The sequence below is a fragment of the Urocitellus parryii genome, chromosome 13 (genome assembly GCF_045843805.1).
Source record: "Urocitellus parryii isolate mUroPar1 chromosome 13, mUroPar1.hap1, whole genome shotgun sequence".
In the NCBI taxonomy this organism is placed as follows: Eukaryota; Metazoa; Chordata; class Mammalia; order Rodentia; family Sciuridae; genus Urocitellus; species Urocitellus parryii.
In genome coordinates, this window is record NC_135543.1 from 39108100 (window position 1) to 39136079 (window position 27980).

At 37.9% G+C, this 27980-nt stretch overlaps 1 protein-coding gene across 1 annotated transcript; it reads right to left on the bottom strand.

The window, feature by feature from the left end:
* Positions 1–1194: 1194 nt before the first annotated feature.
* Positions 1195–27960, bottom strand: Mep1b (meprin A subunit beta; the record flags this gene model as incomplete). The annotated part of the gene is made up of 12 exons (XM_077792202.1): positions 1195–1408; positions 2249–2390; positions 3526–3705; positions 5356–5796; positions 8712–8927; positions 10401–10553; positions 11603–11821; positions 13438–13616; positions 14301–14418; positions 21496–21567; positions 23643–23690; positions 27906–27960. Coding segments are annotated over 12 exons (2037 nt in total), but the record flags the coding sequence as incomplete, so codon positions are not given.
* Positions 27961–27980: the final 20 nt, after the last annotated feature.

A 27980-nucleotide genomic window follows, 5' to 3' on the forward strand; every position in this document is an offset into this window, starting at 1 on the left:
GTAAGAATATGCAAGTGCCTGTGGCTATCAGTCGCTCTACTGCCGGGGTGTCTACTGGGTGCTAGAGCACATTGCCCTGGCCTGCCCCTTCCAAACAAAAGTTTTCCTGCAAAAATTGCCCTCCCCCCAAGGCTGCTGTCTTGCTCAATTTCATGTCCCCACCTTGGAGGCAGCCCCAGTGCAATGGCTGCTGTGGGTGAAGTACGAAGTCCTGGCCCCTTCCCTCAAGACAGGCCTAGGCTAAGAAGCCCTTCCGGCTCCAGAGCTCCCTGGAGCCTGGGTCAAAGCCCAGCCATGCCTACATCACACCCCGTGCTTACCCCTGTTGTGCCAGCCGCCTTCACATCATCACACCTGTTCCCAGGAGTGTTCCCAATAAATCCCCTGCACCCAACCATCCATCTCAGGTTCTGCTGCCCAAAGGATGCTCCTGAGACAATAGTTTTGAGAACCTGTTGCCAATTTTAGAGCTTTCCTGGGGGAAAATGTCAAACCCTCTGCTTGAAGACCTTGTCTTCGTGATTACTTATAGAGCCAGCATTAGCTAGAATCGTCTCATTGGAAAAGCTTCCCCAAACACAGCTGCACCCCTTCCTGTAGGCCTCAATTTATCCCCCACTACAAGACCTTTGGAATCAAAACACTTATAAGCCTTGTTTCTCCTCTTCCAGAAAGGTGGAAATATGCAGGAGAAATCAGCGTGTCTTTCAGAGGGTCACAGACCCCCCACACCCTAGGAAAATAAATGCATAACCATACTCAATTTTGAGCATAATGAACTATCCCAAGAAGAAGGGCCATGATATCAGAAGCTGTTGATTTATATTGAAAGTAATCAGAACTTTTAGTCTCAAATCCATTGTTCTCAGTATAGGAAACCAAAAGAAGGTTTAAAAAAAAAAGTACATAAAAAATGCCCTAATTCTCAGCCGGACGCAGTGGCACAGGCTTATAATCCTAGTGGCTTGGGAGGCTGAGGCTCGAGGATCTCAAGTTCAAAGCCGGCCTCAGCAAAAGCAAGGCGCTAAGCAACTCAGTGAGACCTTGTCTCTAAATAAAATACAAAATAGGGCTGGGGATGTGGCTCAGTGGTGGGGTGCCCCTGAGTTCAATCCCTGGTACCCTCTCCTCCAAAAAAAGTCCTAAATCTCCATATGATTTCATCCATAGATTTTGAATAACTCAATAGCCAACTCAACTTACATTTTCCAGAGTGATACTCGCAATATTTGAATTTGGCCTTTGGCGATATCTCCTCCGGGTACAGTAAACACTGATGAGGGTGACTATCAGCATCAGGACAAACACAGCAGCGGTGGAAGAAACAGCAATGACAATGGTGTCACGGGTTGAACCTCTCTTCTCACACCTTTCTCCCATGTACCACCAGTCTTCCCCAGAAGGACACCTATACATGGTGAAGTGACTTGGAGTTATGCATTGATATTTTACTGTGGAAATCCTCCCCATGAAATCTGTTGATCACCTTTAGTCTATTCGATCACCAATAAGTCACTGACATATGAACTACTTCACCCACTCTGGACTTAGACTGGCACCAGGAGACCAGACAGGAACAATGAAAAGGAAAAATGGAATCATTCCTAATTCAGTAGAAAAACAGCAGCTGAGATGCAGCAAAGGGAGGGAGCACAACCAATAAAGAAAGTTTGGCTCTCCAACTTCTAGTTTTACACCTTGGTCAAGGTCTTCTCAGAACTTTAGTATCCTCATCTAGAAAATGGGGATAAACATACTTAAAAGGACCAGACTGGCAAAAGGAGTTGACAAGCGAGGACTTAACAAGTAACTTGTAAAGAGTCTTTTTCTTTTTCTTTCTTTTTTTTTTTAAGGCAACTTGAATGTAATGTGTCATATTTTTTTCATTTTAAAAGATTTTTAATTTTTTTCCCCATGATACTGGAGATGGAACCCACAGCCTTGAGCATGCTAAGCATTCATTCTTTTTTAAAAAACATTTTTCTTGATTCTTTTTAGTTACATATATTGATAGGATTCATTTTGACATAATCATAAAAGCATGGAATATAATTTGTTGGGGTTTTTTTTCATTAAAAGTTTTATTGTCCTTATAGGTATCTGAAGTCCCAAATGGAATACAAAAACACTGAATATTCTGTGAGTGGTTTTGAGAGGAGAATTGACAAATTTAATTCATATGAACTATCAGCATTGAATACCTACGTTCTAACAATAAGAAAGGGCCCTCTCCCAAGTGCCCCCTTACCAGCACTCGGCCTTGCCATTCTGGACGGAGCACATGCCACCATTTTCACATACGACGACTGAGCAGAGATCATTGGGATCAGAGGTTGGGTTACTCTGATCTGGGTTACTCTGATCTGGTATTTGAGCGAGGTCAGATCGGTCTAAGAGGGAAACAGGAGAGAGAAACGGTGATCAGCATGTGCCTGAGTAATCCTTTGGCCCTTAAGTCTCAAAATAGATGTTCAGGCTTCAGCCTTGTGAGGAATTTAGATAATGTGATGCATGGTCCAGCAACATTCAGAGGCCGTGAAATCAGGAATCAACAGAGGCAGGGCTCTTGGAGCTGAGCTCTGAGGGACTCAAACCCTTGTCACCAACCCACTAAAGACAGGTGAGAAAACCGAAGCTCAGAAATGGAAAGTGGTTAAGGACCTGGCCCGAGGTCAGGGTCTCCCGCTTGGTAGAGTAAGAGGAAGAGACTTCAAGCAAGGTACCGTGCCCTGGTAGCCTGTGCCATGTTCTTTACACTGTAATTTGTTCTCTCACTGTAATGTAACTTCTTTTTCTCTGTACCCTAAAATGTCTTCTCTTTACTAGTGTTTTTTTCTCAATAATTTTTTCCAAAAAAATATCATCTAGATTTATTCTAGTGAACACTGTGGTTTGAATTTCACGGGTTCTAGTTGTACCACCTCTCGTTGCAATGCGGTCTGATTTACTGAGACACAAGTGAATCTTTCAGAGTAGATGAGTTACAATCGTACTACATCAAACATGGAAACCACCTGCATTGCTGGAAAATGTATTTATTGATTGCCATGGATAAAAAATTTAACAGACAATTAACTAACATGATTACTGCCAGGATATAGGTGTGTACATGTTTTCATGTATGCGTGTGCATGTGTGTATCAGATAATAGCTTGGTTTGTTTACAGATGAATTTCATGTGCTTGTCTATTTTTATTTTATAAATTATAGAGTATAATCCTAGGGACTATTATCTGTATCCTAACTTATTTCTAAAGAAATCATCCAATCTAAAGCTTTCTACTATTGTTCCATGGGATAGTAATTAAATTCTATACCCTAGAACTTTTGTTGTTTCAAATTTAATAATTTTCATGTTGTTAATGATTCGTACCCCCCCAAAAAAAAACCTCATTTGTACCCATTTCCTCCTACATCCTATAATATGCCTAAAAATGAAACCAGAAGAACATCAGAAATAGCCCATGGCCATAACACACACACACACAAAAATTAACTTAAATAAAACTACTTTTACTGGCATACCATTCGTGGTCAGTAGGATATAAACATCATTTCCTTTTATGAACTCTCTGCTGTGCAGCCTGCTCTGGCTTATGAAGACACTGCTCCCATAGCCTTTGTTCATCATATACTCAGTTCCATTAGGGTAAACAGTCTGTGTTCCCACTTTAGAAGGCCTGTCCCAAAAATACTTTGTATCATCTGAAAAAGCAATTTATATTAATGGATTGTATTTAGCATCAGCATGGCTTTTGGTGGTAGGAAAGAACAGGCAATGTGAATCACAAATCAGGATGGGCCCCAAATAATCCAATGATGCTGTTGACCTGTGATGTATTCCCTGGCAAGCCACTGGAGCCTATTCATTTATACTGTCCTAAAGGAAATAAGATTGTCTGGCAGGAAGGGCCCTGCTTAGAGTAGAGAGGACCCAAAGTCCCCTAGGTGAGGATAACACACCTTTGCTTACTAACTGGTACAGAAACCCTTCTGACACTTAGAACCATGCCCCAGTGGCCTTCTGAGTTACAGATCATCCTTTTAAATTGAGTTAAAGCAATAGGTTGCTGAGAGAGTTTTCAATATTAGCGCAGAATAAATTATCTCATTCATCAAATTATTCACCTAAAAGAGCAAAGTCCTTCCAACACACGAGACAGCAAGAAGCACTGCTCCTGGGAAAAGGTGAGGATCCATCAAAAGTGAGCCATTTCTTTTTTTGGGGGGTAGAGAGTACTGGGGATTGAACTCAGGGCCACTTGACCACTGAGCCACATCCCTAGCCCTATTTGTATTTTATTTAGAGACAAGGTCTCACTGAGTTGCTTAGCGCCTTGCTTTTGCTGAGGATGGTTTTGAACTGGCGATCCTCCTGCTTCAGTCTCCCAGCCACGAGGATTACAGGTGTGTGCCACCCACGCCTGGCAAAACTGAGCCATTTTCAATGTCATTCAGGGAGAAAAATTTAAGGAAAGAGTGAAAAAAAAATTCTAAACGTTTATAAAATTCAAAATTTGGCAATTATCGTTAGCTTGCCATAATTCTATTTTTTCCTTTGTCAGGTTTCCAGAAACAAAAGAGTATTACAATTAGAAGAGTGATCATGGCCTTCTGGGCCCTGTTTCCTTTTGAGACTGGAAAAAATGAAGAATGATGTCACTGTTAGCAAATCCTCCAGAACTCTTCAATAAGAGATGACAATTCTTTCCATACCCTTCCTACCAATACTCCAGTACAACCTCCTCCCCAACCCCACCCCCAAGATCTTCCTCCTGATCAAAACCACCCAAATTCCAAGAGCTGAATTGTTTTTGACAACTCCAGTGGCATGATCAAGGCATTATGGGTTAGAGAAACTCAACATCTGAGAATTCTGCGTACCAGGATGTTCCAACAGCCTTCCATACTTGATCTGTATTTATCCTCATAACAATTTATGGGAGAATTACTGCCCTACTTTCACAGCTTGAGGACACTGAGACTCCAAAACATTATTCGCTCACAGTCACATAACTAATGCAAAGCAAACCTTGGATTTGAACCCAGGCACATCATACTAAAAACAACATTGCTTGAACAACATGGAAGTCAAGGATGGTCATCAATTCCCAGGGACCTAGCTAATATCTTCCCTGTTTGTCAAAGTCCTTGCTGATATTCTTAGTAGTCTCCTGCTTCAGAGACTCTGTCCTCAATTAGTAAAGACTTGCCTGTAAGCATCCCCTATTCTTAAGATTTGGAGCTCAAATTCCAAAAGTAACCAATTGTGCCATCCAATTTGTCATTCCCAAATCATCTGTCCCTCCTGGAGCAATAATTGTGTATTAGTAATAAATAAAATGAGCCACGAACCAAGCAGAAATGGGTCTGTAGTTACACTCAGCTGGTTGGACATACGCCGTCGAATGTCAGAATTTTGATCCAAGAGTGTCATCGTGATTTGTTGCCAAGGACATGGCCACTTCAAATAATCATCATTGCCTCCAGAGACCAAGTGGAGATATATCTGTGCATCTGTCGAAGGTTTTAGACTGAATTGAATCTGAAAAGCATAACCTTTAGGAGAATAAAATGGAGGGCTTAATAGAATTCCATTTTCTTTGTCAATGGTCTCTTTGAAATTCCTTATGTGCCACACATGTTCAGGGCACTGTGTTTCCGAAAGATTGATGTCATCAATAGACAGACCACCTGACGATGCACCAGAGCCCCTGAGACCTTCAAACACCACTCTAAATTTGTTGACCATTTTCAGTGGTATGTAGTAAAGTTTCCAGATCCCAATGGGAATTTCTGCAAAAAAAAAAAAAGCCATTATTTCAAAGAAGACAAAGGACTATGCATCACAGGCAAATAAACATTAGAGCTCTAATCTTCCTAGATCATCCAAGAGGTATTGCTTCCTACAGATCAGAGGTATGAGCTCACTTTTCCAGCCCATGATTTCAAGGTATTTCTGTGGAAGTCATACTGTTCTCTAGAATATCTGAATGCATATATAGTTGTTTCTCAGAGAGGTCACCCTTTGCCAGAGGTAGGTAAGCAAGCAGTAGTGTGTGACTCATGAGTTCTCCAAGCCCAACTTATGAATTACCTGCCATTCTCTGGTAGCTAACAGTCAAGCAAGCTCTATACTCAACACCTGTGCCCATGACTTTGTGATATTCAGCCAATGCTGCCTTTAATATTTTTATAGTTTGATTGGTATACCTTCTTTACATGCACAATCATCTTTTCAGCAGTATTTAAAACAGAGATCTACCAAACTCTGGAAGTCCACATCCTACTAGGTACTCCTCAGATCACTGACTAGTGACTTAAATTTGAATTCATACATGTATTGAAAATATTTTTCTGATATTTGGTAGATCACTTCTTGTCTCCCTGTCTGCAATTCCTTCTCAACTCTCATCTTGTACCCCTAGCTAGTTTCTTAAGATCCCTTTGTGTTTGCTTATCAGTGAGTCACTCACGGTTGCTAAGGAGAAGGAGTTCCCTTCAAACCTGGAATTGCATATATATATTAGTATGTAGATTCATATACATATATAATATATATTTGTATTGCATATACGAGACTTCTATACATGGTTTTCATATCTATAATTATATATTGTATTTAATTTCATACATGATGTGTGTGCATACTGTGTACATATTCTTAGTGAGATTAAGAACCACTCTGCTCATAGGTGTTCACAAAGAAAAATAGCCTCTGTATTTCAGATTGTTTCTATTGTTAAGCAGAGGGGAGGAAATGGCATAACACAGCATCATGTGGGTCTATTTCATAATAGGTTTTGCTCAGTTTATCAAACCAAGGGGTCAACCTGCAGAGCACACAGTCATCTGTTTGCCAGTCCACGTTCTGCCCTTCCCTTGCCTTCCCCAGGGAACCATCCTGGCCATCTGCTTTAACAGGTGGTCAACTCAGGGCTGGGTTGAAGGATGAGCACCTGCCTCTGTACTCAGGAAGTTGCATTTAGTCCAAGTCATAACACTCAGCATCCTTTGGTGGAATTTATTTTTTAAGCTGGAAATTAGAGGAGTCCCTTTTCTAGTCAAATGGCACATTGGGGATGAGGCAATATAGGAAACTAAACAGCCTAAGTCCCAGTGTATGAACAAGGCCATTCTGAGATCAAACATAAGGTCCCCAGCAATGTTCAGGGACAGGTCCAGGGGCCCCTGAGGCCAGCTCCTCCCTCATCCATTCTATAGTTCGGTTACAATGAGCTGGCAACCCTTCCCATTGTGCTTAAGCTAGTTATCATTGCACGGTTATTACTTGCCAAGGAATGAACTGCACAATTCCAGAGACCACGTTATATTTCTTTTTTCTTTTTCCTTTTAATTTTCTTTAATTCTAATTTATTATATATGACAGAGGAATGCATTACAATTCATACTACACATATAGAACACAATTTTTCGTATCTCTGGTTGTATACAAAGTAAATTCACACCATTTGTGTCTTCATACATGTATTTTGGATAATGATGTCCATCTCATTCCATCATCATTTCTAACCCCATGCCCCCTCCTTTCCCCTCCAACCCCTTTACCCTATCTAGAGTTCATCTAATTCTCTCTTGTTCCCCTTCCCTACCCCACTATGAATAAACCTCCTTATATCAGAGAAAACATTCATCATTTGGTTTTTTGGGATTAGCTAACTTCACTTAGCATTATATTCTCAAACTCCATCCATTTACCTGAAAATGCCATGATTTTATTCTCTTTTAATGCAGAGTAATATTCCATTGTGTATATATATATATATATATATATATATATATATATATATATACCACAGGTGGGTTTTTTTTTTTTTTTTAGTTTTAGGTGGACACAATATCTTTATTTTACATTTATGTGGTGGTGAGGATGGAACCCAGTGCCCAGTGCATGCTAGACAAGCACTCAACCACTGGAGCCACAATCCCAGCCCATATACCACAGTTTTTTTTTTTATCCATTCATCTACTGAAGGGCATCTAGGTTGGTTCCACCATTTAGCTATTGTGAATTGTGCTGCTATAAACATGGATGTGGCCAAGTTTTATTTCTTGAGTGTCACGCAGTACAGCAAAAGCACAGTGGCACATCTCTGTAATCCTAGCAACTCAGGATGCTGAATCAGGAGGATCATAGGTTCAAAATCAGCCTCAGCAACTTAGCGAGGCCTAAGCAACTTAATGAGAGCCTGCCTTCAAGTAAAATATAAAAAAGTGCTAGGGATGTGGCTCAGTGGTTAAGCACCCATGGATTCAATCCCCAGTATCAAAATTGTTTTTTTTTTTTTTAAGAGAGAGAGAGAGAGAGAGAATTTTAATATTTATTTTTTAGTTTTTCGGCAGACACAACATCTTTGTTTGTATGTGGTGCTGAGGATCGAACCTAGGCTGCACGCATGCCAGGCGAGCGCACTACCGCTTGAGCCACATCCCCAGCCCTCAAAATTGTTTTTAAAACTAAAAAATAAAACACAGCAAAGTAGCCTCCCTTTGGCTTCCTTAAGAAACAAAGATCAAGTTGTATTCAAAAAGTAGTGAGTCAGAGAAATTAAGTGCTCCTGGGTTCAATCCCTGGTACCAAAAAAAAAAAAAAAGATTAAGTAGTGAGTCAGTAACCTCTGCTCTATTAAGTTGCTGCATTAAATAAACAAAGAAATCTGAACCCCCAAAATAAAAATATTAATATTTACCTTTTATTTGTTTCACAAGGATCCGATGACCACTTACATCATCTGCAGTATAATTCCTGACGTATATGTTCAGGTGGTCATTTATACTTCCACTGTTATACAAATAAAATTCCAAGCATTGAAATTCTCTTTTAGGGTACAGCATCCTAGTTTCCATCACTGCTGTGTGCCCCTCACTTACAGAGCTACTGTTAAAATGCATGAAGAAACCAGAACCTGGTATGAGGACAAAAGAATTGAGAAAAAAACAGATGCTGGCTAGAGGAATGTGTGTTTGTTAATAGTGATGTTAGTTAGGTTAGGCGCAATTAGTACCAGTAGGTAAATCCCCAGGGAGAAACTTCAGGAGCCTAAGCTATATCTCTAGTACTCAGAACGCTAACTGACTGACAGAACACAACCCCAATCTATTACTTATAAAAATATTAATTACAATAGTAGCAGTTTGCTTGTGGGAACTGATCTTCACTTATCTTCATTTGCTATGAGCTGTAAAGATAAAGCAAGCTTATGTATAAAACACTAATTTAAAAAAAAATCCAATATAAGCCTTCAGGTCATGCCTAAGAAGCAGGATCAAAAGACAGATATTCTGCAAGGAACATCTTTCAAACATTCTCATCCCTGGCCAAGCTATAAGTGGGAGTAGTTACCATCAGTAAGACAGCATGGAGAGTTGTTCCCCCCTCTGGGAATGTGCAAAAGGGGAATAGAAATTCAGCCCAATGTAGAAGCTTGATTCCTCAGAAAACTTGGAATGGAACCACCATTTGACCCAGTTATTCCACTCCTTGGCATATACCCCAAGGACTTAAAATCAGCCTACTACAGTGATGCAGCCACATCAATGTTTACAGCAGCTCAATTCACAATAGCTAAGCTATGGAACCAACCTAGGTGACCTTCAACAGAAGAATGGATAAAGAAAATGTGGTATATATACACAATGGACTATTACTCAGCCTTAAAGAGGATTGAAATTATGACATTTGCTGGTAAACCGATGGAACTGGAAATGATCATGCTAAATGAAATAAGCCAATCTCAAACAAACAAAAGCCAAATGTTTTCTCTGATTAGTGGATGTTGAGTCACAGTAGGTGGGAGGGGGGAGAAGGGAAGGTTCACTGGCTTGTGGGGGTGGGGGGTAGTGAGGGGAAGTGTAGAGGGATGGGAATGGGAAAGACAGTAGAATGAATCAGACATAACTTTCCTATGTTCATATATAAATACATGACCATCATGTGCAACCGCAAAAATGGGAAGTTATACTCCATGTATGTATGATCTGTCAAAATACATTCTACTGTGATGTATAACTAAAAAGAACAAATAAAAAAAAATTTTAAAGTAGGGCTTGAAACCCAGGTAGGTAGAAAGCCATAGTATCTGTGTGTCCCCAGGCTAACTCAAGGTGCAGCTGTGAGTGCTTTAGGAGAAGTGAGCCTACTATGTGGGCAGGAGAGAGGGGCAGCCCAGAAACTAGAAAGAAAAATGTTCTCAGAGTGTAAAAGCAAAGATATCACCCATGTCCTTATAATGCACAAAGCTCATTCCTTTGTAGCAACCAAATGGATTATCATTAATAATTCTGACAGAAATGAAAGATAAAATCCCAGGGTTTCATAGTAAAAGGAAAAGGGGGTGGGGCACTGAACATAATATCTAGAAGTCCCTCAGTCCTGTTACCTTTACACTTTCCCATGTTGGAATAATCAGTCTTTGGACCCCCAGAAACATTTGAAACTCGCTTCCAGTCAGTCTTATCTTCTGAACTTTGTATCATTCCACATATGTTTTCCAGTTCAAAATTGCATGAGTCCATAAAACTCAAGGAAGAGGCTGCAAACAAAAAAAAAATTATTAACAAAGCATCATAATCTAAGTAATAAAAAAAAACTGAGCTTATCACAGAAGTCTGAGGAAGGTTTAGAAGGTCATCATTAAGGGGAACACCTAGCTGATCTGAGCTAGAGACCCCTCCTCTGTGGATCAGCATACATAGGCTGCACTGTCTTTTTTTTTTAAGATTTCTTTTTAAGGGGCTGGGGTTGTGGCTCAGTAGGAGAGCACTTGCCTCGCATGTGTGAGGCACGGGGTTCAATCCTCAGATCCACATAAAAATAAATAAAGAAAATAAAGGTACTGTGTCCATCTATAACTAAAAAAAAAAAATTTAAAAAGATTTCTTTTTAAGATGGACACAATATTTATTTATTTATTTTATTTACTTTTATGTGGCCTCGAGGATCGAACCCAGTGCTTCACACACGTGAGGCAAGTGATCTACTGCTAAGCTATAACCCCAGCCCTGTATTGTCTTTTATTTTCTTCTAATTATCTATTTGTAGAAACCGAGTCTACACTCCCCTTGTTATTCAAGTCATTAAGCCACACGACCCAGATTATTTGATCCTGTTTATATTACAAATGTGTACCCCATTTTAGCTGAAAAGAGGTTTGAATATCAAATTGGGTCCATGTCTGAATTAGGAACAGATTCAAAACCCTGCCTGAGGTGGATTCCTAAAAGGACTCAAGCTGTTTTTAAGAACTCAAAGGCAGAGCTGGGGTTGTGGCTCAGCGGTAGAGCGCTTGCCTACCATAGGCAAGGCCCTGAGTTTGATCCTCAGCACCACATAAAAATAAATAAACAAAATAAAGGTATTGTGTCCAATTACAAATTAAAAATTAAAAAAAAAAAGAACTCAAAGACAGACCTTGAGAGAAGAAAAATGTTACAACTGAGTGGGAAACTGGGATCTGGGTGCTACTTTGTTTTTCTGAAAGTCAAACATATATATTCTCAGAAACCCCCAATGGAACAGACCATCATTTTCTTCCACACAGCAGAGGGAAATACAACACATTTCAAAGAACTTGTCACATACAGCAGTTATATAGTCGATTCAACTTTTGGAGATCATAGTCGCTGAAATCCATGCGTTGGCCAATCAGATCCTCAAAGCCTGCCATCTTTGTTATAATTGTAGGGTCTTCTCCACTTTTGAATGCAATTTTACTGTAGTGCATTACAGAAAAGTAATCGTAGGGAACATTCAGGAAATCGGATTCTTTGTCATTATGAATATTAAAATTGTGCTCTCGACCTAAGTGGTACATAAAAAAAATCTTTGATTACTTGATGTTCATAAAACCAATGTATCTTCTCTACACACTGTTCACTTAGAGAAGGAGAATAAAATATAGCAAACTTTTATGCAGAGGATCTATTGTACCTTGAGTGTTTAACATCTTCCTATCTTAGAATATAATATTCACACTTGGAATTGTGATTCCAGCAATCACACTAAATATATCTAAGATTCCATGTCCCGAATTGGAATATGCGGGCCTGATCCAAGGCTCTAAAAAGTGGTGACGAAACAGTCAGGATTATGGGCCAGCCAGGGCAGAAGTTTAAGTTTCATCAATTTGGAGAAAAAATTAAGAGGACTTTGGGAAGGGTGGTTCAAATGGGACCTGGGAATAATATAGACAAGAATCATTAGAAAAAGGATTGACATGGTCAGAGACGTTTTCCAGGATTGCTGGAATATTTGTAGATACGTCTAAATCATGGTGACAACAGTTAATAATAATTTATTTTATATTTCTAAATTGCTAAGAATAGTTTTAAAATGTCTTATAAAAACACCAAGTGAGATGATAGACATGCTAATTAGTCTGTTTTAATCGTTCCTCATTGAGTACATATATCAAAATGACATTTTGTAGCTCATAGGTGCATTCAGTTACAATTTATCAATTAAAAATATTCATTTGGGGGGTGCTGGGGAGTGACATTTGTCAAGTTATATTATCATATTGCACACATGTATGAATATGTTATCAACATATCCCATCATTATGTACAACTCTAATGCACCAATAAAAAAATAAGGAAAGGAAAAAAATATTCATTTTTGGCCACAGTGGAAGATGCTTGTAATACCAGCTATTCAGGAGGCTGAGGCAGGAGGATCACTAATTCAAGACCAGCCTAGGCCACTTAGGGAGACCCTATCTCAAAAATAAAAATAAAATAAAATAAAAATGGCTGAGGCTGTAGTACAGTGGTACAGCCTGCTGGATTCAACCCCTAGTACTGAAAGTAAATATTTTTTTTTAACTAAAATGAATATATTTAAAGAAGATACCTCGCAAGTCAGCATCACAGTCAAGGGCAATTGATCAGAACTTGAAATCAGGTGATTTTGTGGATATAATGAGGTGTGCCTTATTTCCAAAGATATATAGATGTCTTATCAAATATGGGCAGAAGTTCCTATCCAAAATAAAACTGTGAGAATACTAAAGAGTGAGGTCATAGATTAAAACACTTCGTTTGCTCTAGAAATCTCTTAGTTTGCAGCCAGGCAATCAAATAACTAACTGCACATTTAATTTCTTTTCACCGGAACTAGTTTGAATTCAGACTCCTTCCCATTGGACACGTGTAAGAATATGTGGGACTGTATCCCATAGAACATGTCTTGAGAAACACTAGTTTCTATGTTATATACAGCTCTAAATCACAGTTCTGTGATTCCTGTATGGTAGCACCCAACGACTTTTAAGGTACTTCAGATTACACTGTGTTAGAGGATAAATCAAGCAAGGCAGCAAGATGTCAGTTTTTCAATTATTAACCATTGGCATTAACATTTTTAGTCTAAAAATGTAAAGAGAGAGAGAGAGAGAGAGAGAGAGAAAAGAAATGTACCTGGTTTAATTCTGTTCCACATTATCTGGATATAGTCATCCCGATCAGAACGAGACTGCTCATGCCAGAATCCCAGCGAGTGTAAGAGCTCATGCTGCACGGTTCCTATCCTGTCACAATTGTTCCCAATGGAAAGTTCCTGCCTCCCCTCATGTCTGTTTCCTATCGAGGACCAGCAGCTTAGGAGAGTTTACAGGAGAGGGGGAAGTGTTACAGAGATGCACACTGAGGTCTTCAGGAGAATGCCCACCCCCTGGCCCTTCCCTAGATTGAGACACTGTGCATTTCTCTCACAATCCTGGTGAGGCATGAAAAACCTCGCAGGCCAGAGATCTTTAGAGAACTTGCCCTAATGCTACATATTAACATAGGAGCAAGTGATTCCCCAGGCAGCTTGGTCCTGATATTCCTGGAAGTTTCAGTCTATGAGATCATCCTAGGTATGCCTGTGCCCATTTACAAGAGCTTTCCCAGGCACAGCAACCACTCAGAATGCTGAGCTCCAAGCAAAGATGCTCCCACGTTCTTAGGTTAAGAATAATTTTTAGGTTAAAATTAAGTTAAATACACACAGGCACACAAAAGTGTTTTTATTTAAGAGGGAATAAAGATTACATTTCAATTACAAATGGGTGGAAATCCACGAGGTTGTGGAATAGATGACATTCAGTCACATTCATTTTAACATTGAAAGTCTGGTTGAATGTGTGAAAACATTATTTTTATGCCAGGGAAACTAGACCTAGCTGTCTTGCTCTGCAACCAACAGCAAAAGAAGCCATGGCCCTACCCTAATGGTCAGGGCCTTGGGCAGTTACTGTGAGGCGATTCCCTAGGAGAACCCCTAGTAACCCTCCACTTACCCAGTGCCCTTGAAAAATGCTATATAGTTATCTTCCCCAGACCAAGGCTTGAAGTCAAGGCAAGTTTTCAGGCGATAGCGATCAAATGCCTGGAGGATAACCGCTTTAGCATTCACACCTGAAGGAAAACCAAGGGAGAGGAGTAGAAAGGGACCAGGGTATGAGAGGAAGGGGGAGGAGGAGTGCTGGGGAGTGACACTGGCCAAATTAGATTATTAAATCGCGTGCATGTGCAAAGATGTAACAACAGATCCTATCACTAGGTACAACTCTAATGCACCCATAAAAAATGTAGAAAGAAAAAAAATAAACAAGTAAAAAGAAAAATACACATATTAAAATAATCGCCTTTGAACAATTCACCATGGAAATAGACTATGTACTCTATTGACTATCATGAGTTAGTTCCTTCAAGAATTTCCAACATTTTGTTTTTATAAAATTTAGTATACAGTACCAATTAAGTACTCTATTCAAGTATTTGATTATTCTTCAGAATCCTTACTTTGCCTTATATTTTTCTGGAGTCCATTAGCAGTGCATTACTAAACAATAGGAAGGGTGTTTCTTTATCTCAGAGGATATACAACATAGATCAAAATCAACAGTCAACCAGCTGTCCCTTTCCTCAGTCTATACTCAAAGGACTTAAAAACAGCATACTACAGGGACACAGCAACATCCATGTTTACAGCAGCACAATTCACAATAGCTAAACTGTGGAACCAACCTAGATGCCCTTCAGTAGATGAATGGATAAAGAAACTGTGGTATATATACATAGTAGAATATTACTCAGCAGTAAAAGAGAATAAAATCATGGCATTTGCAGGTAAATGGATGGAGTTAGAGAAGATAATGCTAAGTGAAGTTAGCCAATCCCCAAACACCAAATGCCAGATGTTTTCTTTGATATAAGGAAGCTGATTCATAGTGGAATAGGGAGAGGGAGCCTGGGAGAAATAGACGAACTCTAGATAGGGCAGAGGGGTTGGAGGGGAAGGGAGGGGGAATGGAGTAATTAATAATGGTGGAATGTGATGATCATTACTATCCAAAGTACATGTATGAAGACACAAATCAGTGTGAATATACTTTATATACAACCAGAGATATGAAAAATGGTACTCTATACGTGTAATATGAATTGTAATGCATTCTGCTGTCATATATAACAAAGTAGAATAAAAAATAAATTTGGGGCTGGGGATGTAGCTCAAGCGGTAACACACTCGCCTGGCATGCACGGAGCGCTGGGTTGATCCTCAGCACCACATAAAAATAAAATAAAGATGTTGTGTCCACCGAAAACTAAAAATAAATATTAAAAAATTCTCTCTCTCTCTCTCTCTCTCTCTCTCTCTAAAAAAAAAAAAAAACAAAGCAACAGTCAAGCCAGGCGCTGTGGCGCATGCTTGTAATCCCAGCTGCTCGAAAGGCTGAGGCAGGAGGATTTTGAGTTCAAAGCCAGCCTCAGCAAAAGCAAGGCGCTAAGCAACTCAGCAAGACCCTGTCTGTAAATAAAATATAAAATAGGGCTGAGGATGTGGCTCCGTGACCAAGTGCCCCTGAATTCAATCCCCACTACCCGCCTCCTCCACAAAAAAAATGAACAATGTTACTTGCTTTATCTAAGGAACTACCATTTATATTTAAAGGCCCCAGCAGAGTTTTTAATCCAAGGACCTTGAGAAGGGAAGGTCCATAAAATAGCAATGCAAAGTAAATGTATCTTTTCCTCTATCTGTACCTGCAAACTAGATTCTCTAAGGAGAGCTTTTGAGAGGTTTGCAACCAAGTCCATGACCAAAATGGAGTTAAGAACTATTAGGAGGTGAAAATGGTGCTCATGGGTTAGAGAGATATAAAGCTCAAAGAAGGCAGACACATTAAAGCAACAAAATATAGAGGGAAAAAAAACCTTTGAGGGTGACCAGAAAGGAGGGTCAGGCACTGCTTAAGTGAAGAATGGTGGCCTGCCTGGAGGTAGTAGTGGAGAACAGGAAATGCTAGGACCCCAGGGCCAGACATAACAAGTTCTCATGTGTCTTCACCTAACTTCTGACCTATAACCTTTGCTAATTTAATTACTCTTAAGAGCTTTGCTGTTATCATCAGTTTAGTGAAGAAATAAAATCAACTTTGCAATGTTACTGTGAGCATAAGAAGAGATAGAAAGATGAAGTTCCAAATAAAGGAAGTTCCTTCCTACATAACTTTTGTATACCCTGTCAAGGAGGATGACCTGCAACACCTCTGTCCAAGCTGAATTAAATACAAGTATATGATTGTCATTGGTAAGGCCTCAAAATCCATAAATCATAACAGGCCCTCAGAGTTGAACCATTTACAATACCACATAAGTAATGCACGTTTACTGTGAAAACATTGGAAAAGGCATTAAAAACAAAAAGAAGGGAATTTAAAATCCTATCACTGAGAAATAATCACCCTTACCATACTTTTTGCTTATGGTACATACAGAGCACACATGTGTTTTTATAAAAAAATGAAAATTACAGTCTATATAATATTATATGAACTATTGTTTACTAAATAATATACCATTAAATCTTTATCATTATCTTAATGACTGCATGAATAGCTACAAAAGGTATAGTAATTTCTTGTCAAATGTTTAAATCATTTCAAAATATTCTGTACTATAGCTGGGTAGGGTGGCATACTCCTGTAATCCCAGCAGCTCAGAAGGCTGAGGCAGGAGGATCAAGAGTTCAAAGCCATATTCTCTACGGAGAGCAATTTAGTGAGGTCCTAAGCAACTCAGCAAGATCCTGTCTCTAAATAATACACACACACACACACACACACATATATATATATATATATATATATATATATATATATATATATATAGAGAGAGAGAGAGAGAGAGAGAGAGAGAGAGAGAGAGAAAGGGCTGGGGATATGTCTCAGTGGTTAAGCACCCCTGGGTTCAATTCCTGGTACCAAAAACTAACTAACTAAATAAAGAAATAAAGAAATAAAATGTTCTGAACTAAAAATATCACATTTGTATCACTATTTCAAATCAAACTTTTTCTTAAAATAAGCCTGGATTAAACCAACCACAACATCACCATTTTAGTATAGAAAGTAAGCAGGACTTGCTAATCTAAGCCTTTCATCAAAATTGATGAGAATTTCCACCCATAATTGGACTGTTTTGAAAATGCAATATGTGAGAACACATGAGAGTAGTATTAGCAGGAAAGACCTCTACCACGATAAGATGTTCATTTGCCATATGCCTGTCCTACCACAAGCCTTTATTGATTGCATCATGGATGTAGAAAAGCTCCACCAGGATCATGTCATAAAAGTCCCTTGGCTCCCAAAAAAGGAGGGAAAGGAAAGATACTGGGAAATGAGGTTGGCTAAATTATGTTTGGGGCATGTATGAATATGGCATAATGTATCACACTATTATATTTGATCATAATGTACTAATTTAAAACTACAACAACCACCTTGGCTCCCAAGGAAAAGGGTAAGTCCCTGAAAATCCTAGGATTTCAGCCAGCAGTTATTCAGGATTATCATCCCCTCTTTGGTCTCTTCAGGTTCAGACCCCCTTCCACTTCATTTTCACACTCACTTAATTCACATCTAGCCTCCACCCCATAAGATTTTTCCCAAAAACTGAGCACTCAGGCAAGGAATTGTAACTTACTCACTAGAAGCTAGAAATGGATGCTCCAAGTGTTACCCCTTTCAGAGGGACCACATCTACCAGCCAGACCACAGCTGAAGTTTCATCTACAGCCCTACTATACAATTTCTTAGGTAGGCCTACGAGAGCCTGAGAAAGAGGACTTTCCAGAAGTCATTCCTGAACACCTTTCACGGTGTTCATTTTGGCTTCATGTGAGAGTGGCCTTTCTCAGTAATTTCCTTGGTCTGAGTTACTTGAAAATGGTACACATTTCTGAAATATGAGGAAACACTTCTCTTATTCTGAACGCAGAAAATAAATTTGATTCTACCATATTACATGGAGATAAAGTACTTTCTAAATAAGAATCAAAATCACATAATTGAAAATAAAAATTGACCTACAAAAATTTGAAGTTTCATTCTGTTAAAAAGATTATGTAACATGAAAAAAAATGTAATAATACAAAATGAAAAAAGCAGAACAAAAACCTTAAAACATCATGATTAGAACTATGTAAAATGTGCACATTTTGGATCTAGGCTGAATTTTCAACCTATTACCTATTATATTATTCAGATAATATGTTTATTTATTTATTTTTAAAATATTTAACTGCCTATAATATGCCCTCAGATTCATAAGATGAAAAATAGCTCCTACCTGCAAGACATTTTTCATATTGTTTATAATGTTACTTAAAAATAGATATTTAGGCATGATTGGAATACTTGCAAAAATAGACTAAGTGATATAATCAGATTAAAGTGCACTTGTCTTTCATTAATTTGAATATATTAGGAAAATATTTCTAAAGATATATATAAAAATTAAATATAAAAGTTCTTCAAATTTTTTTTTAAAAATCCTTTAAGTGTTTCAGATTTTCCCCAACTCCAAAAGTCAACGAACATCTTTCTTTCCTCATATTCCATGAGTTCTGAGAGCTTCTAACACTGTTAATTATTCCTGCCTTGGCTTTCTCTAGCCCACTGCGTTTTTTATACACATTTAAGGCCAGTCCTCCTTTCTCAATAACTTTGATCAGATCTTGCTCCTGTATCAATTCCAAAGTTGTTGTCCCAGGTTGAGTTCCATCTTTGGCTCTCCTCTCACTCAACACAATCTTTCTGGATCGCTCAGTATAATCCAGTTATCTGTGAAGTGTCAGTTATTGACAAGACACTGTGAGAGACACTCATTCACACCCATGGCTTCAACTATCTCTTATGTCCTAATGATTCCCAAATATTTCTGTATCTTTAATGATCAGACCACCCATCAACATTTTATTTGATATCACTACCACATGTTAGAGATGCAATTTAAATTCTGTATGCCAACAAATAACTTCCAGAAAACTAACCTATCCTCTTTAAGATATATTCTCTAGTCTTGGAATGAAGGGAAGGGAGGGGAAATGGGAGTGGGAACGGCAGTAGAATGAATTGGATGTGACTTTCCTATGTTCGTCTATGAATACATGACCAGTGTAACTCCACATCATGTACAGCCACAAGAATGGGATTCTAATTAGAATCAGTTATACTCCCTGTATGGATAATATGTCAAAATATACTCTACTGTCATGTATATCTAAAAAGAATAAGTAAATAGATATTTTTAAAGAATTTTTAAAAAGATATATTCCCCATTCTTATTAAAGGCACTACCCAGTTGACTAAGATCCAATCTTTACTAACCATCTTCTTGACTCTCATAGTCAATCACCAAAGCTGACAGTGGCCTCCTAAGTCTCTTCTAGATTTATCCACTCTTTTCTATCTCCTGGAGATAGTCTTGGTTCAGAATCTCTTCATTTCTTCCCTGAATTTCTTTGATAGTCTTCTAAATGATCTCCTTCTGTCTTTTTGCCCCACTAATAACATCTTTATACTGTAACCAGAGTAATTATTATAAAATGAAATGATGACTCTCTTACCTTCACAATAAAAAAAAAAACAACTTTTTTTTTTTTGCTCTACCTTACCATCAGTATACACACCAAGGTGTCTTATACCAAGATTCAAGTTCTTCCTAATCTGTGTCACAACTATTTGCTGTCATTAGTTTTACAATCCCAATTTGAATTCCAAGTAGGAGTTTTCTCCCATCTCCATCAATTTCTTCCAGAATTTTTGGAATTAATACAGAAGAAAGATCTAATCCCTTTGCACATACTGGGCCACCTGCCTAAAGTACCCTTCTCTTGCTATCAGAGGCCCTACTAGCCCAGTTGGGGTCAACTGGAAAGGGACTCCTCATCTGGACAGATGCGGTGCTGCAAGTGCTGGATGGCCAGGTGGGTGAACAACCTGTTCATTCAAAGAAACAAACGTCTCCTGATGAACAGAACACAAACCTGGCACCATCCCACCTCTCCCTCTTCCAAGCACAAATGTATGGGGTACAATCTGCAGGACCTTCACCACAGCCCTGCTACATACTGTCATCTTCTCCTGACTGCATATGCCTTTATGTCTAGGTTGAGTGAAATTTCCTCCAATGTGCCCTCAGAGCTCTTTGAACATATCACTAACCATAATGCTTTTTCTATTTTAATTAAATTTTGATTTATCTGAATCTCAACTGAAATGCGTAACCTTTAAGGAAACATCATTTTTTCCCCCCAACGTTTTCTCAAAGAGCCATATCTAAACTGATCCTGGTCAATAAACATCACAGTCACCAGTCCACAGGTAAAATGAGGACAATGTGTGGGTTTTTTTTTTTTTTTATCACAACTGGATACAAAAAGCTGTCTGTAGCTGGTCACAGCATGTGCACACCTGTAATCCCAGCAGCTCAGGAAGATGAGGCAAGAGTATCGCAAGTTCAAAGCCGGCCTCAGCAACTTGGTGAGACCCTAAGCAACTTAGCAAGACCTTGTCTCTAAATAAAATATAAAAAGGGTTGGAGATGTGGCTCGGTGGTTAAGCAGCCCTGGATTGTTCCATCCCAGGTACCCTAAATAAATAAATACATAAAAGCTTTCCTTAGTTTTGCATTAGGTTTTTCTGACTTTTTAGTGACCTAACACTGAACTAATAATGTTATTTGTTTTATGGAAACACAATGATAAAAGATAGTGTGTTCTTGTTAATCCCTGTCTTGGCAAAATAAAATGTTGGTAAAACAATGTCGTCATTAAAGTTTTAGTTGGTTGGTTATTTATGCTTTTTACTCATATTTAAAACTTGAACATATGAGAAACTAATGCCTTAAAATACAAAGTATGTTCCTAAATTTTATACCCCTAGTATCCAATAACATTTAAGCTCTGCATAAATGTTGGTTGAATTGATCCCAATATTAATCAAAACACGTCAAATTTCAGGCTGAATCACTTAGGGTTTTTTCAGTGTTCATTTGCTTCCTTTTTAAAGTAAATGCACACAGCTCACAGACAAACAAAGACACAAAACCTTGAATGCCACACGAGCCTACCCTTATATATGTTGTCATCGTGTTCTGTGAGGAACATGGATTAGCTATGGACACTCTGAGGTGCATACTAACCCAAGCTATCCTCTAGAACATATGGAACGACGTGAGGCCATCTGTATTTATCTCCAATAATAGAATTTCTGTCTTGTGCCTGTCAGAAATAGATGTGAAAGGGTTAGTTAAGTGAATTAGGGGGAAAATGATCAATAGTTAATCTAGAAATAAATGAAGTTTAAAGCTCTCCCAGCTAGCCCCCAAAAATTGTGTATGTACTCCTACTTTTATCATAATATAATGAAGTTTGTAGAAAAAAGTGACTAATTCCTATCATTTTTTTCATAAAGTTGACAGAGAACTATCACTGCCCAGCATGGTGGTGCATGCCTGTAATCACAGCGACTGGGGAGGCTGAGGTAGAAGGATCATAAGTTTGAGGCCAGCCTTAGCAACTTAGTGAGACACTAACACAAAATAAATCAATCAATAAAAAGGGCTAGGGATGTAGGTCAGTGGTAAAGTGCTCCTGGATTAAATCCCCAGGTCCCAGTGAAAGAAAGAAGGAAGGAAGGAAGGAAGGAAGGAAGGAAGGAAGGAAGGAAGGAAGGAAGGAAGGAAGGAAGGAAGGAAGGAGAAAAGAAAGTTTTAAAAAAGAAATATATAAAAATGAAATGAGAACAAAACCTCAAAAACCTGAATTTCACAACATCAGAAAAAGTCACATGTGAGCTGAGCCAGTCTTCAAAATTTTGTAATGATTTTAAATTTTATAATAGAAAACAAAAATATTTTCTTCATGTATCCATCCAGCCAATACATCAAATATTATTCCCTTTGTAAGAAGTACACCAAGGTCTCCAACTTCATTACACCCAGAGGGGAAGGCAGTATGCGAGAGCTGAGCAGGTGACACAGATGTGTAACCCCAGCTGCAGATGAGCAGTGTTTCTGGGGTGCAGGAGGTGATGGAGTAGGTCTGAAGGAAGAGCAGAATTTTCCTGAAAAAATCTACTGGATAATTTCTAGGTCAAAGGGTACAAGTATTCTAAATCATGATGGCTCTTGTCAAGTTGTCTGTCTTTTTGTTAGGGTTGTATATAAAAACATTTGATAAAACCAGTCATAAATAAGCATCTCTTTTTCTATCATCACCAAATGGATAGTAAGGTAAAAAAAAATCTCCATGAATCTGGTGGACAATAAATTATATCATTTTTTAAAATTTTCTTTTTTTTAAATTGTTGATGGACCTAATTTTATTTATTTATATGTGATGCTGAGAATCAAACCTATTGCCTCACATATGCCAGGCAAGCGCTCTAGAATTGAGCTACAACCTCAGCCTCATAAATTGTATCTTGTCTTTAAAAAATAGTGCTTGTAGTTCATACAGATATAGGTAGCATGGATTCAAAACTGGAAATATTTTTTTTTAAAAAAGAGTCGGGGACAGGAGGTATTAAAATTCTCTGAGCAGACACATACACACATTTCAAAATAAAATGTTTATGCATTAAAAAAAGTACTATTGGGCAGGGGTTGTAGCTCAGCTGTACAGGGCTTGAATAGCACATGCGAAGCCCTAGGTTCAGTCCTCATTAAAACTTAAAAATAAATAAATAATAAAGTATTTTTTAAAACTACTATTAAAATAAGATGTTTATATCTTCATGAAAAAAATAGTGCTTGTAATAGGGAACTTTGAAGTCCCTATAAATTTAGATAAAATCTACACGTGCGGCATGATGGCTAGATAAGAATCAGCAGTGCTCTGTGGGAACAGGTTTGGGACAACTTTTACTTGGGAACATTATTTTTAGCTGAAAGATCATCAAGTCTATTTCTTATGGCAAAAATCCCAACTCATTGAAGAGGTTTACAAATATACTTAATTTGCTTCAACTAGATTGAATCAATGGAATAATACATGAAAATGAAAATCTCCCACATTGTTCCAAAAATGAAAAGCAGTCAGACCAAAAAGATCAAGATATCCATGGTGGAGTGATGGTGACTTTAACCACACAGAAATCTGAGGAATGGAAGATGAAGACACTGTTACAAGAGTCCCTTCAAGGACAATGCATTCATTGAGTAATGTGTCTCCAAGGTTCTGTGCCCTTAGGCAGGAATGAGCAAAACCCATGCTGCCCTTCATTCTCAGACACTGTGTATATAGCTTTCTGCAATCAATAGAAGAGTCTTCCTTGTTCTTTGGCAACTCACCCCATCAAGTTTGATGTCTCCCTCAAAAAGATCCAGATGCAAATCTAAGAGAAGAGTGAAGAAGAAAAACTCATGTTAGTAAATTGGGTTCAAACTCTCTACATAATAGTTGATGTTAGGGCTGGGGTTATGGCTCAGTGGTAGAGTGCTTGCCTAGTGTGTGCAAGGTGCTGGGTTCGATCCTCAGCACTACATAAAAATAAATAAATGAAATAAAGGTATTGTGTCCAACTACAACTAAAAAAATAAAATAAAAGATGTGGTTAAAAAAAACAGAGATGTACAAACCTTCATTGATATTGAAAATGTCCTGCTCAGTTCCACCATCTATATCTTTGACCAAAACAACAAAGAAAAAGTAAGTTGAACATTGTGTTTAGGGTAGGAGAAAATATTTATCAATTATATAATCAAAAGTAAACAAGTTTATTTTGCCTTAGATAAGTAACTACTAGATTCTGATTCAACGTCAATTGATTATTCCAGTTGATTGATTCAGTGTCTTAATCAATTAGTTAATTGATTATGGCCTCCCATCAGCCAGATAGGGAACTAAAGAAGGGGCTTTTGATATTTACTCTGTCCTGTCCAAATCCTTTGAAAGTCAAAAGACTCAGGAATAAGAAATTGGTCATTCCATATATTATTAACCTTCAAAGACCAGATTGAATGACTAGATGAAATAGGAAACAAATGTTTAAAATACAGCCTGTATTATCAGGTTCATCTGATTTAACTCAAAATAACAAAAACAAAGGCAAGCATTTATGGAGCGGCTGTCTGTCACTGTATTTGGCCTTCCCTGCCTGGGCCACCATCTCTTTCTCTGCTGAGCATATGGACCCTGGAAGGAGGACAATATATACAAACATTCCCTTGCTAATTCAAGAGGCCAGTGTTCAATCAAAGTTCACTGCAATTACACATCAGTGCTACATAAGCAATTATGCATTAGGCTTAGGAGTAAACACATCCTAGGTTATTCAGTCATTTCACTATCCACATTACCTTCTTTTACTGTAATCTAGAGGAAAACTCAAAATAGACTCACCAAAGTTTTCTTGAACTGGCTGGGAAACAAACATAAATATATTTTAAAAAGATATTATTGGGATGCCACGATACATATGATCTTCTTGCTTCCAATTTATAACCATTCACTGTTGTTCTTTCTTCATTATTATTATGTATTCGTTTCTGGCATGTAACTGAGATAGTTAAGTTGGAAATCTAAGATGTTTTTGTTTTGTTTTGTTTTGTTTTGTTTTGTTTTTGCAAATAGACTTCTTGCTTCCAATAGAAACTGAAACTGCTTGTTAAAAAAATTTGAAGGTAAAAGAAACAAAGAACCAACTTCAAAAGCTGAAAAGAAAGCAGAACATACAACTCTGGCCCTCAAATCACTGTTTACCTTAAACATGATCTTCTAAAGGATTCATGCAGCAATACTTGAAAAGCCTAAAAATGCATTCCCAATATTGAAATATTGTCATTTATGACAAGGCTTTTAAAGGAAATTTTCCTCAAGACTTCATGTCTCTCCTAAGATTCTGCCTTCAACGATAATACCAAATACCTGAGGAAAAAATAAATGGGCATACTTTTTGATATGAAAACTCTTTTTTTTTCCCTGAAAATGGGAAATAACCACTAGAACTCAGACTACATGCCCAGTGGAAAAAAAACTGAGTCAACCTAGAAAATTTTCAGCCAGTGGAATCTAGTATAAAAAGGTGAAGAAACTGGAACACGGTAGATGTGGATTGTCATACTGGCTTTATCAACTAACAGTAATTTAGTTTACCTTCCTGGTACTATACTGTCTGTAAAATATGGTCAATACCTGCTTTGCATGAGTATTGCAAGAGTTATGTGAAACATGCATTGTAAAATGTAATAAATTGTCACCCAAGTGTAAGGACAATTATATTCAGACACAGCCTTTATGTCTAAACAGAATTATATGGATGCTAACATGTTGGAGAATGACCTGATTAGGTTACCATCATTTTTTACATCAGCAAGTTCCTTGAGTGTCTCCTACTATGACCACACGCAGCCATACACCCAGAAGAATGCCAGTGAGCCTACAGAATAAAGTTAAAGTACTTGTTCCTAATTACAGCTTTAACCTGTATTCAATGTATCTCTTATTTGCATTCTAGTTCTTACTCATTGATGGCCAGCTCAACATAATAACTGTTATTTTAAATCACAGCCAAAGGTTTTTCCCCACCCGTTTGAAAGTTCATTTAAACCTTGGGCTGGCCTGTGTTTCTATAGGAAAATTAGTCTAAATTGATAAAGATGCAGGAGAGAAATGCCATGCTATAAAACTTTATAAGTGTTCACAGGCCAGGCATGGTGGCACACTCCCGTAATCCCATTAGCTTGGGAGGCTGAGGTGGGAGGATCATAAGTTTGAGGCCAGCTTTATAGCAACTTACTGAGACCCTGATCCAAAATAAAAAAAATTTAAAATGGCTGGATTTAGCTCAGTGATAAAGTGCTCCTGGGTTAAATCCCCAGATACAAGTACAAAAAAAAAAAAAAAAAGAAAAGAAAAGAAAAGAAATACTAATATAAACAAATGATTGTTGGAAACTGAACTCTAAATACTGGTAAATTTTTAGAGATTAAAAATAAGTAAGAAGGAAGTGATAGTAAAACCTCAAAAATCTAAATTTCACATCACAAAAAGTCACGTGTGAGCTGGGCCAAAGTTTCAAAAAATTTGTAAAGGTTTTAAAATTTATAATAGAAACAAAAAAAATTCATTCATGAATCCATTCAGTCAACACATCAAATGTTATTTAAAAGGAGGAATCCCTTGGTAAGAAGTGTACCAAGGTCTCAACCTTCATGGAGCTTACACCTAGAGGAGAAGATAGTATGTGAGAGCTGGGTATGGTGGCACACACATGTAACCTCAGATGCAGGTGAGAGCAGTCTTTCTGGGGTGCGGGAGGTGATGGAGTGGGTTTAAAGGAAGAGTGAAATTTTCCTGAAAATGTCTAGTGGATAATTTCTAGGTCAAAGGGTACAAGTATTCTAAATCATGATGGCTCTTGTCAAGTTGTCTTTTTTAATTTTAGGGTTGTGCATTCTCCTATATGACAACATTTGATAAAACCAGTTATAAACAAGCAAGTCTTTTTCTATCATCACCAAGTGGATAGTAGGTTCCAAAATCACTTCAATCTGGTGGACAATAAATTATATCTTGTCTTTAAAAAATAGTGCTTGTAATCCATACAGATATAACTAGCATGGATTCAAAACTGGAAATCATAAAAAAAAGAATGGGGGAAAAAGATATATTAAATTCTCTGAGCAGAAAACTTGCACACATTTCAAAATAAAATGTTCATACATTAAAAAACAGTACTATCAAAATAAAATGTTAATATCCTCATGAAAAAGTATAGTGCTTATAATAGGGAACTTTGAAGTCCCTATAAATTTAGATAAAATCTACACGTGCGGCATGATGGCTAGATAAGAATCAGCAGTGCTCTGTGGGAACAGGTTTGGGACAACTTTTACTTGGGAACATTATTTTTAGCTGAAAGGTCATCAAATCTATTTCTTATGGCAAAAAACCCAACTCATTGAAGAGGTTCACAAATATACTTAATTTGCTTCAACTAGATTGAATCAATGGAGTAATACATGAAAATGAAAATCTCCCACATTGCTCCAAAAATGAAAAGCAGTCAGACCAAAAAGATCAAGATATCCATGGTGGAGTGATGGTGACTTTAACCACACAGAAATCTGAGGAATGGAAGATGAAGACACTGTTATAAGAGTCCCTTCAAGGACAATGCATTCATTGAGTAATGTGTCTCCAAGGTTCTGTGCCCTTAGGCAGGAATGAGCAAAACCCATGCTGCCCTTCATTCTCAGGCATTGTATATATAGCTTTCTGCCATCAATAGAAAAGTCTTCCTTGTTCTTTGGCAACTCACCCCATCAAGTTTGATGTCTCCCTCAAAAAGATCCAGATGCAAACCTAAGAGAAGAGTGAAGAAAAAAAATTCATGTTAGTAAATTGGGTTCAAACTCTCTACATAATAGATGATGTTTGGGCTGGGGTTGTGGCTCAGTGGTAGAGTGCTTGCCTAGTGTGTGCAAGGTGCTGGGTTTGATCCTCAGCACCACATAAAAATAAATAAATGAAATAAAGGTATTGTGTCCAACTACAACTAAAAAATAAAATAAAAGATGTGGTTAAAAAAAAACAGAGATGTACAAACCTTCATTGATATTGAAAATGTCCTGCTCAGTTCCACCATCTATATCTTTGACCAAAACAACAAAGAAAAAGTAAG